The sequence below is a fragment of the Oncorhynchus kisutch genome, linkage group LG18 (genome assembly GCF_002021735.2).
Source record: "Oncorhynchus kisutch isolate 150728-3 linkage group LG18, Okis_V2, whole genome shotgun sequence".
NCBI lineage: Eukaryota > Metazoa > Chordata > Actinopteri > Salmoniformes > Salmonidae > Oncorhynchus > Oncorhynchus kisutch.
The window spans coordinates 41905513-41920352 of NC_034191.2; the positions used below are offsets into that span (position 1 = coordinate 41905513).

General features: G+C 48.5%; 1 protein-coding gene across 1 annotated transcript in view; it reads left to right on the forward strand.

Annotated features, from left to right (window-relative positions):
- LOC109909255 (sodium channel subunit beta-2-like) overlaps positions 1-14051 on the forward strand; it is a 24017-nt gene extending 9966 nt beyond the window's left edge. The window contains exons 2-5 of the mRNA XM_020508318.2: positions 4848-5014; positions 5744-5954; positions 8011-8206; positions 10629-14051. Of these exons, the coding sequence (XP_020363907.1) occupies positions 4848-5014; positions 5744-5954; positions 8011-8206; positions 10629-10656 (602 nt within the window). The 3' untranslated portion in view covers positions 10657-14051. The remainder of the gene's footprint in view (positions 1-4847; positions 5015-5743; positions 5955-8010; positions 8207-10628) is intronic.
- The last annotated feature ends 789 nt before the right edge of the window (positions 14052-14840 follow it).

Consider the following 14840-nt stretch of genomic DNA (forward strand, 5'->3'; position numbering starts at 1 on the left):
TTGGCTCTCATTCTCCATGGCCGACTTGAGTCAGACATTAAAGCGTGTTAACCCTCGCAAGGCTGACTGCCTGATGGCATCCCTAGCCGCGTCCTCAGAGCATGTGAAGACCAGCTGGCTGGAGTGTTTACAGGCATATTCAATCTATCATTTGGTAAATCCGACCACAAATCTATCCTCCTGATTCCTGCTTACAAGCAAAAATGAAAGCAGGAAGCACCAGTGACTCGGTCTATAAAAAAATGGTCAGATGAAGCAGATACTAAACTACAGGAACGTTTTTCTGGCACAGACTGGAATCTGTTCCGGGATTATTCCATCACTGGCTTTATCAATAAGTGCATTGAGGACATCGTCCTGACAGTGACTGTATGTACATACTCCAACCAGAAGCCATGGATTACAGGCAACATTCGCACTGAGCTAAAGGGTAGATCTGCCGCTTTCAAGGTGCGGGACTCTAACCCGGAAGCTTATAAGAAATCCTGCTATGCCCTCCGACGAACCATCAAACAGGCAAAGCGTCAATACAGGGCTAAGATTGAATCGTACTACACCGGCTCCGACGCTCGTCTTATGTGGCAGGCCTTGCAAACTATTACAGACTACAAAGGGAAGCACAGTCGCGAGCTGCCCAATGACACGAGCCTACCAGACAAGCTAAATCACTTCTATGCTAGCTTTCGAGGTAAGCAACACTGATGCATGCATGAGAGCATCAGCTGTTCCGGAGGACTGTGTGATCATGCTCTTTGTAGTCGACGTTAGTAAGACCTTTAAACAGGTCACCATTCACAAGGCTACAGAGCCAAACGGATTACCAGGATGTGTTGTCCGGGCATGTGCTGACCAACTGGCAGGTGTCTTCACTCAGCATTCAACACCATAGTACTCTCAAAGCCTATCATTATGCTAAGGATCCTGGAACCAAACAACTCCTTCTGCAACTGGATCCTGGACTTCCTGACGGGCCGCCCCCACGTGGTGAGGGTAGGTAGCAACACATCTGCCACAGTGCACCTCAACACTGGAGCCCCCCAGGGGTGCGTGCTCAGTCCGCTCCTGTACTCCCTGTTGGCCAGGCACGACTCCAACACCATCATTAAGTTTGCAGACAACACAACAGTGTTAGGTAGGCCTGATCACAGACAACGACGAGAAAGCCTATAGGGAGGAGGTCAGAGACCTGGCCAGGTGGTGCCAGAATAACAACCTATCCCTCAACGTAACCAAAACTAAGGAGTTGATTGTGAACTACAGGAAAAGGAGGACCGAGCACGCCCCCATTCTCATCGACGGGACTGTCGTGGAGCAGGTTGAGAGCTTCAAGTTCATTGGTGTCCATATCACCAACAAACTAGAATGGTCCAAACACACCAAGACAGTTCTGAAGAGGGCACGACAAAGCCTATTCCACTTCAGGCAACTAAAAAGATTTGCCATGGATCCTCAGATCCTCAACAGGTTCTACAGCTGCAACATCGAGAGCATCCTGACAGGTTGCATTACTGCCTGGTACGACAATTGCTCAGCCTCCGACCGCAAGGCACTACAGAGGGTAGTGCGTACGGCCCAGTACATTGCTGGGGCTAAGATGCCATCCAGGACCTCTACACCAGGCGGTGTAAGAGGAAGGCCCTAACAATTGTCACAGACCCCAGCCACCCCAGTCATAGACTATTCTCTCTACTTCCGCATGGCAAGTGGTACCGGAATGCCATGTCTAGGACAAAAAGGCTTCTCAACAGTTTTTACCCCCAAGCATTACAATTCCTGAACAGGTAATCAAATGGCTACCCGGACTATTTGCATTGTGTAACCCCCAACCCCTCTTTTATGCAGCTGCTACTCTCTGTTTATCATATATGCATAGTCACTTTAACTATACATTCATGTACATACTACCTCAATTGGCCCGACCAACCAGTGCTCCAGCACATTGGCTGGCAGGGCTATCTGCATTGTGTCCCGCCACCCACCACCCGCCAACGTCTCTTTTACGCTACTGCTGCTCTCTGTTTATCATATATGCATAGTCACTATAACCATATCTACATGTACATACTACCTCAATCAGCCCGACTAACCAGTGTCTGTATGTAGCCTCGCTAATGTTATAGCCTCGCCACTGTATATAGCCTCGCCACTGTATATAGCCTCGCCACTGTATATAGCCTCGCTACTGTATATAGCCTCGCCACTGTATATAGCCTCGCCACTGTATATAGCCTCGCCACTGTATATAGCCTCGTTACTGTATATAGCCTCGTTACTGTATATAGCCTCGTTACTGTATATAGCCTCGTTACTGTATATAGCCTCGTTACTGTATATAGCCTCGTTACTGTATATAGCCTCGTTAATGTATATAGCCTCGCCACTGTATATAGCCTCGTTACTGTATATAGCCTCGTTACTGTATATAGCCTCGCCACTGTATATAGCCTCGTTACTGTATATAGCCTCGTTACTGTATATAGCCTCGTTACTGTATATAGCCTCGCCACTGTATATAGCCTCGTTACTGTATATAGCCTCGCCACTGTATATAGCCTCGCCACTGTATATAGCCTCGCTACTGTATATAGCCTCGCCACTGTATATAGCCTCGCCACTGTATATAGCCTCGCCACTGTATATAGCCTCGTTACTGTATATAGCCTCGCCACTGTATATAGCCTCGCCACTCTATATAGCCTCGTTACTGTATATAGCCTCGCCACTGTATATAGCCTCGCCACTCTATATAGCCTCGTTACTGTATATAGCCTCGCCACTGTATATAGCCTCGTTACTGTATATAGCCTCGTTACTGTATATAGCCTCGCCACTGTATATAGCCTCGCCACTGTATATAGCCTCGTTACTGTATATAGCCTCGTTACTGTATATAGCCTCGCCACTGTATATAGCCTCGTTACTGTTATTTTTCACTGTCTTTTTACTTTTGTTTTTATTTCTTTACTTACCTATTGTTCACCTAATACCTTTTTTACACTGTTGGTTAGAGCCTGTAAGTAAGCATTTCACTGTAAGGTCTACCTACACCTGGTGTATTCGGTGCACGTGACAATTCAACTTTTATTTGATTTAATTTAGTAGGCCTGATGACCAACAATGATGAAACAGCCTACAAGGAGGACGTGCGGGCACTGACGGAGTGGTGCCAGGAAAATCTCCCTCAACGTCAACAAAACGAAAGAGCTGATGATGGACTTCAGAAAACAGCAGAGGGAGCACGGTTACAGTAATTTCTGTTAATGCATGTATTAAGTACAGTAATTTTCCACGTCCACCACTAATAAGCCCATCTTCTCAGTAATCTTTTCTTCACACGTTGTAAACGAAGTCTGGTTTTTTTCCATTGTGAATGATAGTTCCTCAGTATTTGAAAACTCTTTCCAACACTCCTGTCCTCGATCACCGAGCCTTGGTCGGAAATGCAAAGTATCCTGAGCGGATGATCCCATTGGAAACGTTATAAAAATCGCTGTCTGTCCCAAGCTCACTGGCGTGGGAAACTCTGAGAGTCTGGAAGGGGCTAGTTGATACAATGCTACAAGTTCGCAAGCGACAGCTTATTGCCGGACCCAGTTGATGATTTGATAAATTTTTGCAATATCAATAGCTCAAGTCAAAGGGAGGCAGAGTAGAGAGATGAATGCTAAATTTCTTTAGCTGCCAATGGACCACAGTGTATCAACGTGTCCATATGGCCTTAGTTTAATTTCTACTTTTATATTTTTATAATTTGCAGATTTTTATGACTAACCCCGTGACAATGATTTGAAATGCTGAGCTGAGGTTCTCAGTAATATTTTCTTCATCTCACACATTGTAAACAAAGCCATTTTTTTTAAACATCCATTGCGAATGATAGTTCCTCAGTATTTGAAAAATCTTTCCAACGCAAGCAAGCGGGTGCACACATAGGAGGACCCGTGAAAAAACGTGCCCACCTATGGATATCAAAGGCCCTTCCAACCTATTCGTTCTGGTGCCTGCCCAGCACACACACAACACACACAAACACACACAGAAACAAACAGACGTGCTAATGTTCACACTAATAATGTGCATTGTCATCATACGCAGTACACAGACACAGCACTATAGGCACACACAGGTATACAGCACAGTTCTGCCTCAATGCCTCAATGAGTTATGTATTCAGGAGATTCAGCCAGACTCGTTTTTGGCAGCTTTAGCCAATGCTCATGCATAAGCCATCGCCGCAACAAAACGCCAATCCGCAAACAATGGTTTCCATTATACCTATGAGTGAAACAATTTACAGGGCAGAATAACCGGGTAGAATTCCTCTGTGCCTATACAGCTGAACCACTGCTTCAAACGACTGTTCAAAATGCTGTCTAAGCGTTCCTTCACATGCTCCTTTCGGTATGGTTCAGGGCAATGCGGAGGAAGTGCAAGGTGTGTCTGGAGCTGCGTTAGGAGTAACCTGGAGCAGGAGTGAGTCACTGTGTGCATACCGAGATGTTGCTACGGTTCTGGTTCTGTGCTGCGCAATGCCTCCCAGGTTGTGAGGACAACGAGCGTCCAGAACACTACTGCTAAAGCATTATTCTAATACCGCTATCACCGTCTGCTAATGGTGGTCACTTTACAGAGGATTTCGCTGACAAAAAATGAACCCTTTGAAATACGCACCGTAGCCGTTTGTTTATGTGACGATCGCCATACATATGTGTGTCATCGGAATGCTCTTTCTCCTGAATGAACTCACTCCTTCCTGCGGAACAGCAAACAATCAACACCCATACTTCCATGTGTAGCCGATCTGTGTGTTTCTTAACCAATCCCCTCCGTCTCCCTCCTTCCCCCAGCCTGCCCTGCGTCCAGTATGGATGTGCTGGTCCATAACCGCATCAACGTCCTGAACGGCACCATGGTGAAGATCCAGTGCATCTTCACCTCCTGCTACAAGGTGGACGTCAACAAGTTTGCCATGAACTGGACCTACCAGGAGAACACCAACGAGACTGAGGAGATGGTGAGAGACCAGACCGTGTGTCTGCCCTTGTCTTGTGTCAATGTCCGGCAGATGCACAGTTTCCATTTCAGGACACCCTCGGTCTCAGATTGACTCAAGGAAGGTGAGGACTGGCTCAAGGAGGGGTAAGATGTAAGGCTAAAATGGACACCATATGCCTGGCTCTTTCTTCACTCTGCCATGATATACAGTAAGACAAATCTTTTTTCTTTTGCATTCTCCATCCTCCTTACGTTTCCGGTGTCATCTCCCACTCCTCTCTCTCTCCTGTCTCCGATCTGCTTTTTTAAAAGCCATGCTTTCTCCAACTATTTTGACGTCTTTCATTTGACTTTTATTTATTTAGCCAGGATAGTCTACAGATGTAGGATCTTAATTTGTTCAGCATTGCCGTAGCAAAATAATCCTGCCGCAACAGGATTTTAACATTAGGCCCATAATGTTGCTTCATCAGTGGTTAGGCTATGAGCTGGACAAAATTAGACTGCAGTACATGAAAAGTGCAATACTGTTAATATAACCGTGTATTGCGGGTTTTCAGTGAATGTATGTAAATCACGAAGCTCATCTGGATTCTCAATAACAAAAAGAGTTTAGAAATGAAGATCCTACATCTGTTCTCAGTAATAATTGCCACTGTTTTCCCAGGAGTCCTGGGTTCAATAACAACGACATGTTTCCTGTCTATCTTTCTGCTAATCACTCTCTTCTTCCTCCTCTCTCCTCCAGTTCATGACCTATAAGAAGGGGATGATGCCCATGCGGACAGACCGGTTCAGTGACCGGGTGCAGTTTGTGGGTAACCTGGAAAAGAACGACTTGTCCATCACCCTCTCTGATGTCCAGCTGTCGGACGAGGGAGTCTATAACTGCTACGTCCGTAACCCCCCTGACCGCATCCAGGGCCACGGAATCATCAACATGTTTGTCGTCACAGAACGTAAGGGCAGGGGGCAAGGCAGGGAGCAAGGCAGGGAGCAGGAAGAGGGACAGGGGGCAAGGCGGGGAGCAAGGCAGGGAGCAAGAAGAGGGACAGGGGGCAAGGCGGGGGGCAGGATGAGGGACAGGGGGCAAGGCGGGGAGCAAGAAGAGGGACAGGGGGCAAGGCAGGGAGCAAGAGGGCCAGGGGGCAAGGCAGGGAGCAAGAAGAGGGACAGGGGGCAAGGCAGGGAGCAGGCAGAGGGACAGGGGGCAAGGCTGGGAGCAAGAAGAGGGACAGGGGGCAAGGCTGGGAGCAAGAAGAGGGACAGGGGCAAGGCAGGGAGCAGGCAGAGGGACAGGGGGCAAGGCAGGGAGCAAGAAGAGGGACAGGGGGCAAGGCGGGGGGCAGGATGAGGGCCAGGGAGCAAGGCGGGGAGCAAGAAGAGGGACAGGGGGCAAGGCAGGGAGCAAGAGGGACAGGGGGCAAGGCAGGGAGCAAGAAGAGGGACAGGGGGCAAGGCTGGGAGCAAGAAGAGGGACAGGGGCAAGGCGGGGAGCAGGATGAGGGACGGGGCAAGGCAGGGAGCAAGAAGAGGGACAGGGGGCAAGGCAGGGAGCAAGAAGAGGGACATGGGGCAAGGCAGGGAGCAAGAAGAGGGACAGGGGGCAAAGCAGGGAGCAAGAAGAGGGACATGGGGCAAGGCGGGGAGCAAGAAGAGGGACAGGGGGCAAGGCAGGGAGCAAGAAGAGGGACATGGGGCAAGGCAGGGAGCAAGAAGAGGGATAGTGGGCAAGGCAGGGAGCAAGAAGAGGGACAGGGGGCAAGGCGGGGAGCAGGACGAGGGACAGGGGGCAAGGCGGGGAGCAGGAGGAGGGGCAGGGGGCAAGGCGGAGAGCACGAAGAGGGACAGGGGTGCAAGGCGGGGACTAGGAAGAGGGACAGGGGGCAAGGCGGGGAGCAAGAAGAGGGACAGGGGGCACGGCGGGGAGCAAGAAGAGGGACAGGGGGCAAGGCGGGGGGCAGGAAGAGGGAAAGGGGGCTAGGCAGGGAGCAGGCAGAGGGACAGGGGGCAAGGCAGGGAGCAAGAAGAGGGACAGGGGGCAAGGCGGGGAGCAAGAAGAGGGACAGGGGGCAAGGCGGGGAGCAGGCAGAGGGACAGGGGGCAAGGCGGGGAGCAAGAAGAGGGACAGGGGGCAAGGCGGGGAGCAGGAAGAGGGACAGGGGGCAAGGCAGGGAGCAAGAAGAGGGACATGGGGCAAGGCGGGGAGCAAGAAGAGGGACAGGGGGCAAGGCAGGGAGCAAGAAGAGGGACATGGGGCAAGGCAGGGAGCAAGAAGAGGGATAGTGGGCAAGGCAGGGAGCAAGAAGAGGGACAGGGGGCAAGGCGGGGAGCAGGACGAGGGACAGGGGGCAAGGCGGGGAGCAGGAAGAGGGGCAGGGGGCAAGGCGGAGAGCACGAAGAGGGACAGGGGTGCAAGGCGGGGTCTAGGAAGAGGGACAAGGGGCAAGGCGGGGAGCAAGAAGAGGGACAGGGGGCACGGCGGGGAGCAAGAAGAGGGACAGGGGGCAAGGCGGGGGGCAGGAAGAGGGAAAGGGGGCTAGGCAGGGAGCAGGCAGAGGGACAGGGGGCAAGGCAGGGAGCAAGAAGAGGGACAGGGGGCAAGGCGGGGAGCAAGAAGAGGGACAGGGGGCAAGGCGGGGAGCAGGCAGAGGAACAGGGGGCAAGGCGGGGAGCAAGAAGAGGGACAGGGGGCAAGGCGGGGAGCAGGAAGAGGGACAGGGGGCAAGGCAGGGAGCAGGCAGAGGGACAGGGGGCAAGGCTGGGAGCAAGAAGAGGGACAGGGGGCAAGGCGTGGAGCAGAACGAGGGACGGGGCAAGGCAGCGGGCAGGAAGAGGGACAGGGGGCAAGTTACTTTGCTGTTGCTTCCCGAGTCTGAAAATACATGATCTAAGTGATTGATTTTTTGTTGTGTCCTCACACTGGTCAAATCAGCCTTTTGCCAACTGTACACTCTATTTACAGAACTATCTCACCTCCTTCCCCTCTCCTCCCCCCACCCCCCTCCCCCACAGTGCCACCCCCGCGGGACTCGACAATAGCGGTGGCGATCGGGGCATCAGTCGGCGGTGCGCTGGCTCTGCTCATCCTGTCCATGGTGGTGGTGAAGTGTATAAGGCGCCACAAGAAACAGGAGCTCATCTCTGACGAGCAGAAGATGGAGGAAGAGGGCAAGCTGGATGCAGAGGGGGGCACCGAGGAGGGAACCAAGTGAGAACCGCCCTTTTGTTGAAGTTCTCTTGAAGTGATGTCTTCTTCTTTAGCCGTCCTATGTCTTCCTCGATACCTCTACAGATGTAGGATCTTGATTTGAGCCAGTTTGCTGCCGCATGAAAATAATTCTGCAGCAACAGGAAATGGGAAGTTGGACATTCTTCTGGAGTTTTACATATCTGTAAGGGAAAATCAAGTTTGAAATTTCTAAGTGGAAATGACAAACTTCAGAAACCTTTTTAACCCTCAAATACAGCACAAGTGTAACATTTCCTGCATTTCCGGGAAAGTTGTGCTGCAACAGGGTGATCATATTAAAATCCTACATCTGTATATTGCTTTGCTCTAGGACTCTTTCTCCAAGGTTGTGAAATTCTAATGACGCGTCCCCGGATTTGCGCTATCCTCCTCTTTCTTTCTTTCATTTCTCTTTGCTGTGTTTGTCCTTCTCTCTTAGCGCTCTCGCTCTCGTCTTCTGTCATCTACTTGAGGCAATGCCTTTGAGGCAAAACTGGAGAGTCTTCAAATCTACTTCAATTAGCTTTCTCTTTCAGCTGTCCGTATGTGCACTGACGAGGGTGGTCCATCATTTATACCTAACAAGTCACAACATTCTGGAATAACCCCAGAAACGTCACTAAATATAGATACTATGGGAAACCCGTGCCAGAAATATGTCCGGTGTAAAAGTGGATTGAAACATTTCTCTTAAAACATCCTGACAATGGTTGAACAAGGCTGACAAATATCCCCTCTTCCCCTTCTTTTATTCTTCTTTGTGTTGAATGTGTGTTCCTGCCGGTATGTGCGTCTGCGTTTTTTATGTGTGTGTGTGTGTGAGTGTGTGTGCGTGTGCGTGCCCCATGTGTATGTGTGTATATTGCCATGAGCCAGGCAGCTATAACCGGCCTGCATGGTCCTGGAGGCCCAAGGTTCGCTGGAGCCACACCCCCCCCCTCACGCTGGTAACAATCTGTGATTGGTGTTTTGTGCTGGTCATGTGACCCCCGTTACCCAAGAAGAAGTGGCCCCTTATGGCCTTCTTCCCCAAACCTTGCTGTTTATCCCACTCTCTCATTACCATGGTGATGGGAACTTCCAATTCTGTTTGATATTTAACTACGATAATAGCAGTGTGTCCTTGGCTCATGTCCTGTATGACCACTGATGTGAAAGGGCAATAGATTAAAACAGTGTGCTGTCGTCTCATGTATCAGTGGCCGTGAAGGACGGGAGACATGGAAAGGACTGTTGAGACACAGTCTCACTCTCAACCTCTGTCCTGATATCATCCAATAGAACGGTCAATCCTATCCTACCTTTCCCCCTCTGGTCTGCTCTCCCTTCTACCTTCAACCTATTTTCTACCTAACGATCTCTCTTCCAGGCCTTAGATCTGAGCAGTTCTGATTCTGAAAGCCTGTAGGGGGCTCAATCCTAACTTCAGATACAAACACAGAACTTTTCTGCACAAATCTGTCGTCGAACACGATTCATTCGTTTGCAGTCAGGTGTTTGTTTGACCTGACACGTGGCTGTAGACTCCGCCATGCAAGGTTCCAGGATGAATTTCGGTCCTACTTTATTTGGATAGGCCTGGATTTTCATGGTCATACTATCAGCAAACCGTCTGTTGATAAGAAACTGCTTGCTCGGGTTAAGGTTAGGTTTAGAATAAAGGTTAAGGTTAGGGCTAGGATTAGGGTAAGTGTTAAGTTTAGGGTTACTATAAGAGTTAAGTTAGAGATGGGGTTAGTAGATAGTTAGTTGAAATATTACTGATAGTAGATAGTAGATGGTCTTTAGAGCATCTACAAAGGGACTAAGCACATGTGTCACAGCTTTTTTTTTTTGCAGGCTATGGGAGTCTACAGCCATGTCTCAGGGCAATGTGTTTGCATGTTTTTTACTAGGTTTTAAGTGACTCGTATCTAACCTGTTTCCCACACTAACTCCATGAGAGATCCAACCCTGCCTGTTTCTGCACAGTAGCTATTGCTGTGTTTGCGTTGTGGCCCTAGCCAATGTGGTGTGGTGATGGGTGTGTGTCGTGCAGTCTGTGTTTGGTGTATGGGATTGTACAAGTTAGTCCCTGACTTTTCCCCCTGGTCCTACAGTGGGATGTAAATAACAACAATAGCATGGAAATCAGATTTAAAAAACAAGTCCGGTTGGCAAGACAACCAGTGCCTACTTTAGAAAGCACTGACCTAGACGTTTAAACCATCTTGTCTTCTACCCTCACGTGACTTTATTCTGTGGGACATATCTTCAGTGTGTTGATCTTAGGGGTGCTGTTTCCTTGTATATGTTCAATAGCTGGATGTGATGTACGATATGTACTATATCGCTGAGCTCATATATATCTCTGCTCTCTTCTTTCCCTGCCCCTCTGTTTCCGATGAACCATAACCTCCAGGAAAGCATTCCTGCCTGAAGATGTATAGCGACCCTTCCTTGAATCCTTGTCCAGCATCTGCCTCACCCCACACCCTCTCCTTCCCTCCCCTTGTCCAGCCAAACAAAATTGCCGCTGTGGGAAGCCCCAGCCGCCAGCCACGCCACCCACGCCACCCACGCCACCCACGCCACCCCTGCCTTTGTCTTCAGTCGGCCATCTTATCTTCTCTCTGCTTTGACAAGAAGCCACAAAAGGCGGAGGAGGCGAGTGGACGGCAGCCTCCAAACGACATTCCTCTTTCCCCTTTTTCCTCGCTTCTAGTCTCTCTTAAAATACAGACGTAGGACATGTGAAGTGCAATGCAGGACATTTAAAATGTGTACAGTATTTGAGGTTTAAAAAGGGTTCTGAAGTAATATACACTTGGACATTTGTAATTTACACCTGGACATTTTAGACCTGATTTTCCCTTTGAAAAATGTATCAACTCCTAGAGAAATATCAATTCATTAGGATCCACATAAAAATTAACATGTCCTGTCTCTGCAGGATTATTTTCCTACTGTAGCAAACTGGCACAAATTAAAACAGCCGTGATTACTGGGAAAGATCCCGCTCTCTCCATCTCTCTCTCTCTTGCTCTCTCTCTCCCTCCCTCTCTCTCTCTCTCTCTCTACCTCTCTCCCTCTCTCTCTCTACCTCTCTCCCCCTCTCTCTCTCTCTCTCTCTCTCTCTCTCTACCTCTCTCCCTCTCTCTTGCTCTCTCTCTCTCTCTCCCTCCCTCTCTCTCTCTCCCTCTCTCTCTCTCTCTCTCTCTACCTCTCTCCCTCTCTCTTGCTCTCTCTCTCTCTCTCTCTCCCTCTCTCTCTCTCTCTCTACCTCTCTCCCTCTCTTGCTCTCTCTCTCTCTCGCTCTCTGACTCTCTCTCTCTTTTTCCTGCTCTATCACATTACTTAGCGATGCATAATGGCTGGGGCAAAAAAAGTTCCCCTGTTTTTTTCTGACAGCTAGTGTGTGTCCAAAATGACAACCGTTCTGTGTGCGAATGGTATGGATGGATTGTTTTTGTCTGTGTGTTAGTTTTTTATGTACAAGGGTATAAGCTTGTGAATGACCTTCAGATGTCACTGCGGGCAGTGTGGGTGTATACACGTGTGTGAATATGCGTTTGAGTGTCCTTAGAGTGTTTGAAGCCAGGGATGATTCTATCAGTCGCCAACCCTTCTGAACCCTTGCTTCACCTCCAATATGATATTTTATCCTGTGTTGCTTCCTCATACTAAGTTACTACTGCATCATATATTAGCATGATATTTTTTTGCACACATTATGACGGGCACAATTCTGCCTACGATGATGGATGGATCATTAATCTGTTGGTCTTTGATGATATTGTAATACACATTGCACAAAAAGCCCAATCCCCAAATGATGTATCCCCTTTTGTCCGCCTGCAGTAACCCTTGACACTCAAGTGAGCACGCAGACACATTGACTATACGCGAACCAACACGTAAGCTTCAACCACCACATACAAGCCACGTAGCTGATTTGCACATCAGAAGTCCACACAAAGAGACCTACACATACACACAAGCTGAGCACTTTCAGGGAAAACAGAAAAAAAAGTAAGATAAGAGAAACATTTCTATACCGACACATATATTTCGAAGTTTTGTCCTAATACCAAGTTGTACTCTAGAGGTGTGCTTTGATTGTTGTCGCTAATTCAGGTGTGGTCCTCGCCGTCTTAAACGATCAATGTTCGAATGTATGGGACCTCTCTCCGCTGAGGTAATTGATCTGGGATGTTCTTCGGACGTTACATATTTAGCTGAGTGAGTATTGCACTTGGTTGTGATTGTATTTGGGAGACAACGTGAGATGTAATTGCTATACAATCAATCGTTCCACGTTCCACCCATTGCGTTTCAAACTACCTTCAGAGACGTAAGGGCTTTAATTACATTATCATGAGAGCGTATGCCAGTCTGTGAAGGATCGCAAAAAGCATCCAAAAGGACAGGTAAACGTTGGAATTGCGAAACAACATCACAACCGCAAATGAGTGACATTATTTACTGTAGACAATGTTTGTAACATGTCGTCTTCATTTGCTCCTTGTGTCTAAAAGTCTTGGCTTGGTATTTTTTTTTTCAACAGACATTGTTGGGGGAGCAGACAGGCTATGGGAGTGTAGCTGTAGTTATATGACTGGGTGCCTCTGGTACTGTCTGATGTGGTTTAAAGTGCTTAAGCCAGGGGCCACACTGATTCTGTGCCCAGGAGTGCCCTACCTCATCTGGAGATAGTCTCTGCCTGTCTCTGCCTGTCATTGGCTGTCATTGGCTGTCTCTGCCTGTCATTGGCTGTCTTTGGCTGTCATTGGCTGTCTCTGCCTGTCATTGGCTGTCTCTGCCTGTCATTGGCTGTCATTGGCTGTCTCTGCCTGTCATTGGCTGTCTCTGCCTGTCATTGGCTGTCTCTGCCTGTCATTGGCTGTCTCTGCCTGTCATTGGCTGTCATTGGCTGTCTCTGCCTGTCATTGGCTGCCTTTACGTTATTCACTGCCAAAGCATGTTTTCTCTTCTACTTTTTATTTGTCTCCTCAGATCTCCTAGCCGTTCTAGTTTTAGATTTCTCTTGGGTCGAGTATTGAACTTTGACATTGTTGAATTTTGTACCACGCAGTCATGTGACTTGTACTTTATGCCATGACATGGTGGTTGTTCTAGCTGTGGAAACTGTTGTAGCCATCATTGCTTGGTCTTTGGGAAGTTGGCCTGAGTTTGAGGAGCTCACATCTGAACGATCATTAATTAAACAGTGAAAGGTCAATGCTGATCTCTAGCTGTAGGGCGTACACGCTAGACTTACTTAATGGCTAATGTAAATGAATTCAACTTATGTGCAATTGCGAGTGTGGTGTGTAAATCAGTATGTAGGGAGTCTGAGACATCAGCTGGAATCAGGGTGAAAAATGAGTCTGGGAAGATTGTTGCCACAACCAGAGACCACAACTAAGTCACAATCCGACTTAATTATCCAAAGCAACCTCAAGAATTACAAATAATAATAATTTATATTGTACTGTAATTTTATGCACGAACACACACATCGACACACACTGCTACCGACGGCTAGGGGACAAAGCAATACATGTAGCCTGATGAAACAAACATCACCTCCGTTTCCCCTGTCACTCACTCTGACGTCTCCGCTGGACTCCTGAATGCCGGGATAGCTAGCCGGGATAGTCCCAGAGTTTTGCGTTCTGACTGTCTGTCTCCGTGTGGTCATGCATGTTTTTGCTGCAGTTGTTCCTCTGTGACGCATGTTTCTAACCAGGCCCCTCTCGCACCGAACACCAGAAATGCTTGTCTCTAATAATGAGCTGTATTCATTATTGTATTTTGAAATAAAAAATGAGCATAGAAATATTACAGTGTTTTGTTTTACGAACCCCTGACAAATGAGCTCTAAAACGTCCCCGTGGAATTACTACCGGTGAGAAGGGGTGATTAATGATAGCAGGTGAAGTGTGGAGGCTGTGAGGCTGGGTTATGGCCGATGCACCAGTGTGCTGTGTGTAGCTCCTACCTTTAGACAGCACTGTAGCAACATCCAAAGACTTAATCTTGCTGGATAGAGAGACAAAAACAGCAACTCAAGCTGCAGATAGGTTCTCTCTCTCTCTCTCTCTCTCTCTCTCTCTCTCGCTCTACACTTCCTTTTTTTCTCTCCCTCTGGCTGTCTGAAAGTGAGACAAATAGAGAGAGGAAAGTCAGCTTTTCTGCTGAGCCTGGAGAAGAAGAGAGGGGGGGGGGTGGATATGTAATACATGTAGTGCAGGTATCTGGGTCTCAGTGGGAGGGTTCTTAATAAATGGGCCTGGCAGGGGTTAAGATAACACCAAGGCCAAAGGATCACTGCAGAGTGTGTCGCGGTAAGCCAACAGAGGGGTCTCCGGCACAGACAGGACTGAAAGTGACACACACATGCAAATGAATGCTCACAAACTCAGTTATAGACACACACACTCCGTTTCACAGGTCAAATCCTACTCAGACGTGCTTGGTCAAACATGCAGCAGCTGCTGTCCAGTGTCAGCAATTAGGTATAGCGCAGTTAGGTGTGTGTGTGTGTGTGTGTGTGTGTGTGTGTGTGTGTGTGTGTGTGTGTGTGTGTGTGTGTGTGTGTGTGTGTGTGTGGAAGGAGCTGCCAACACTA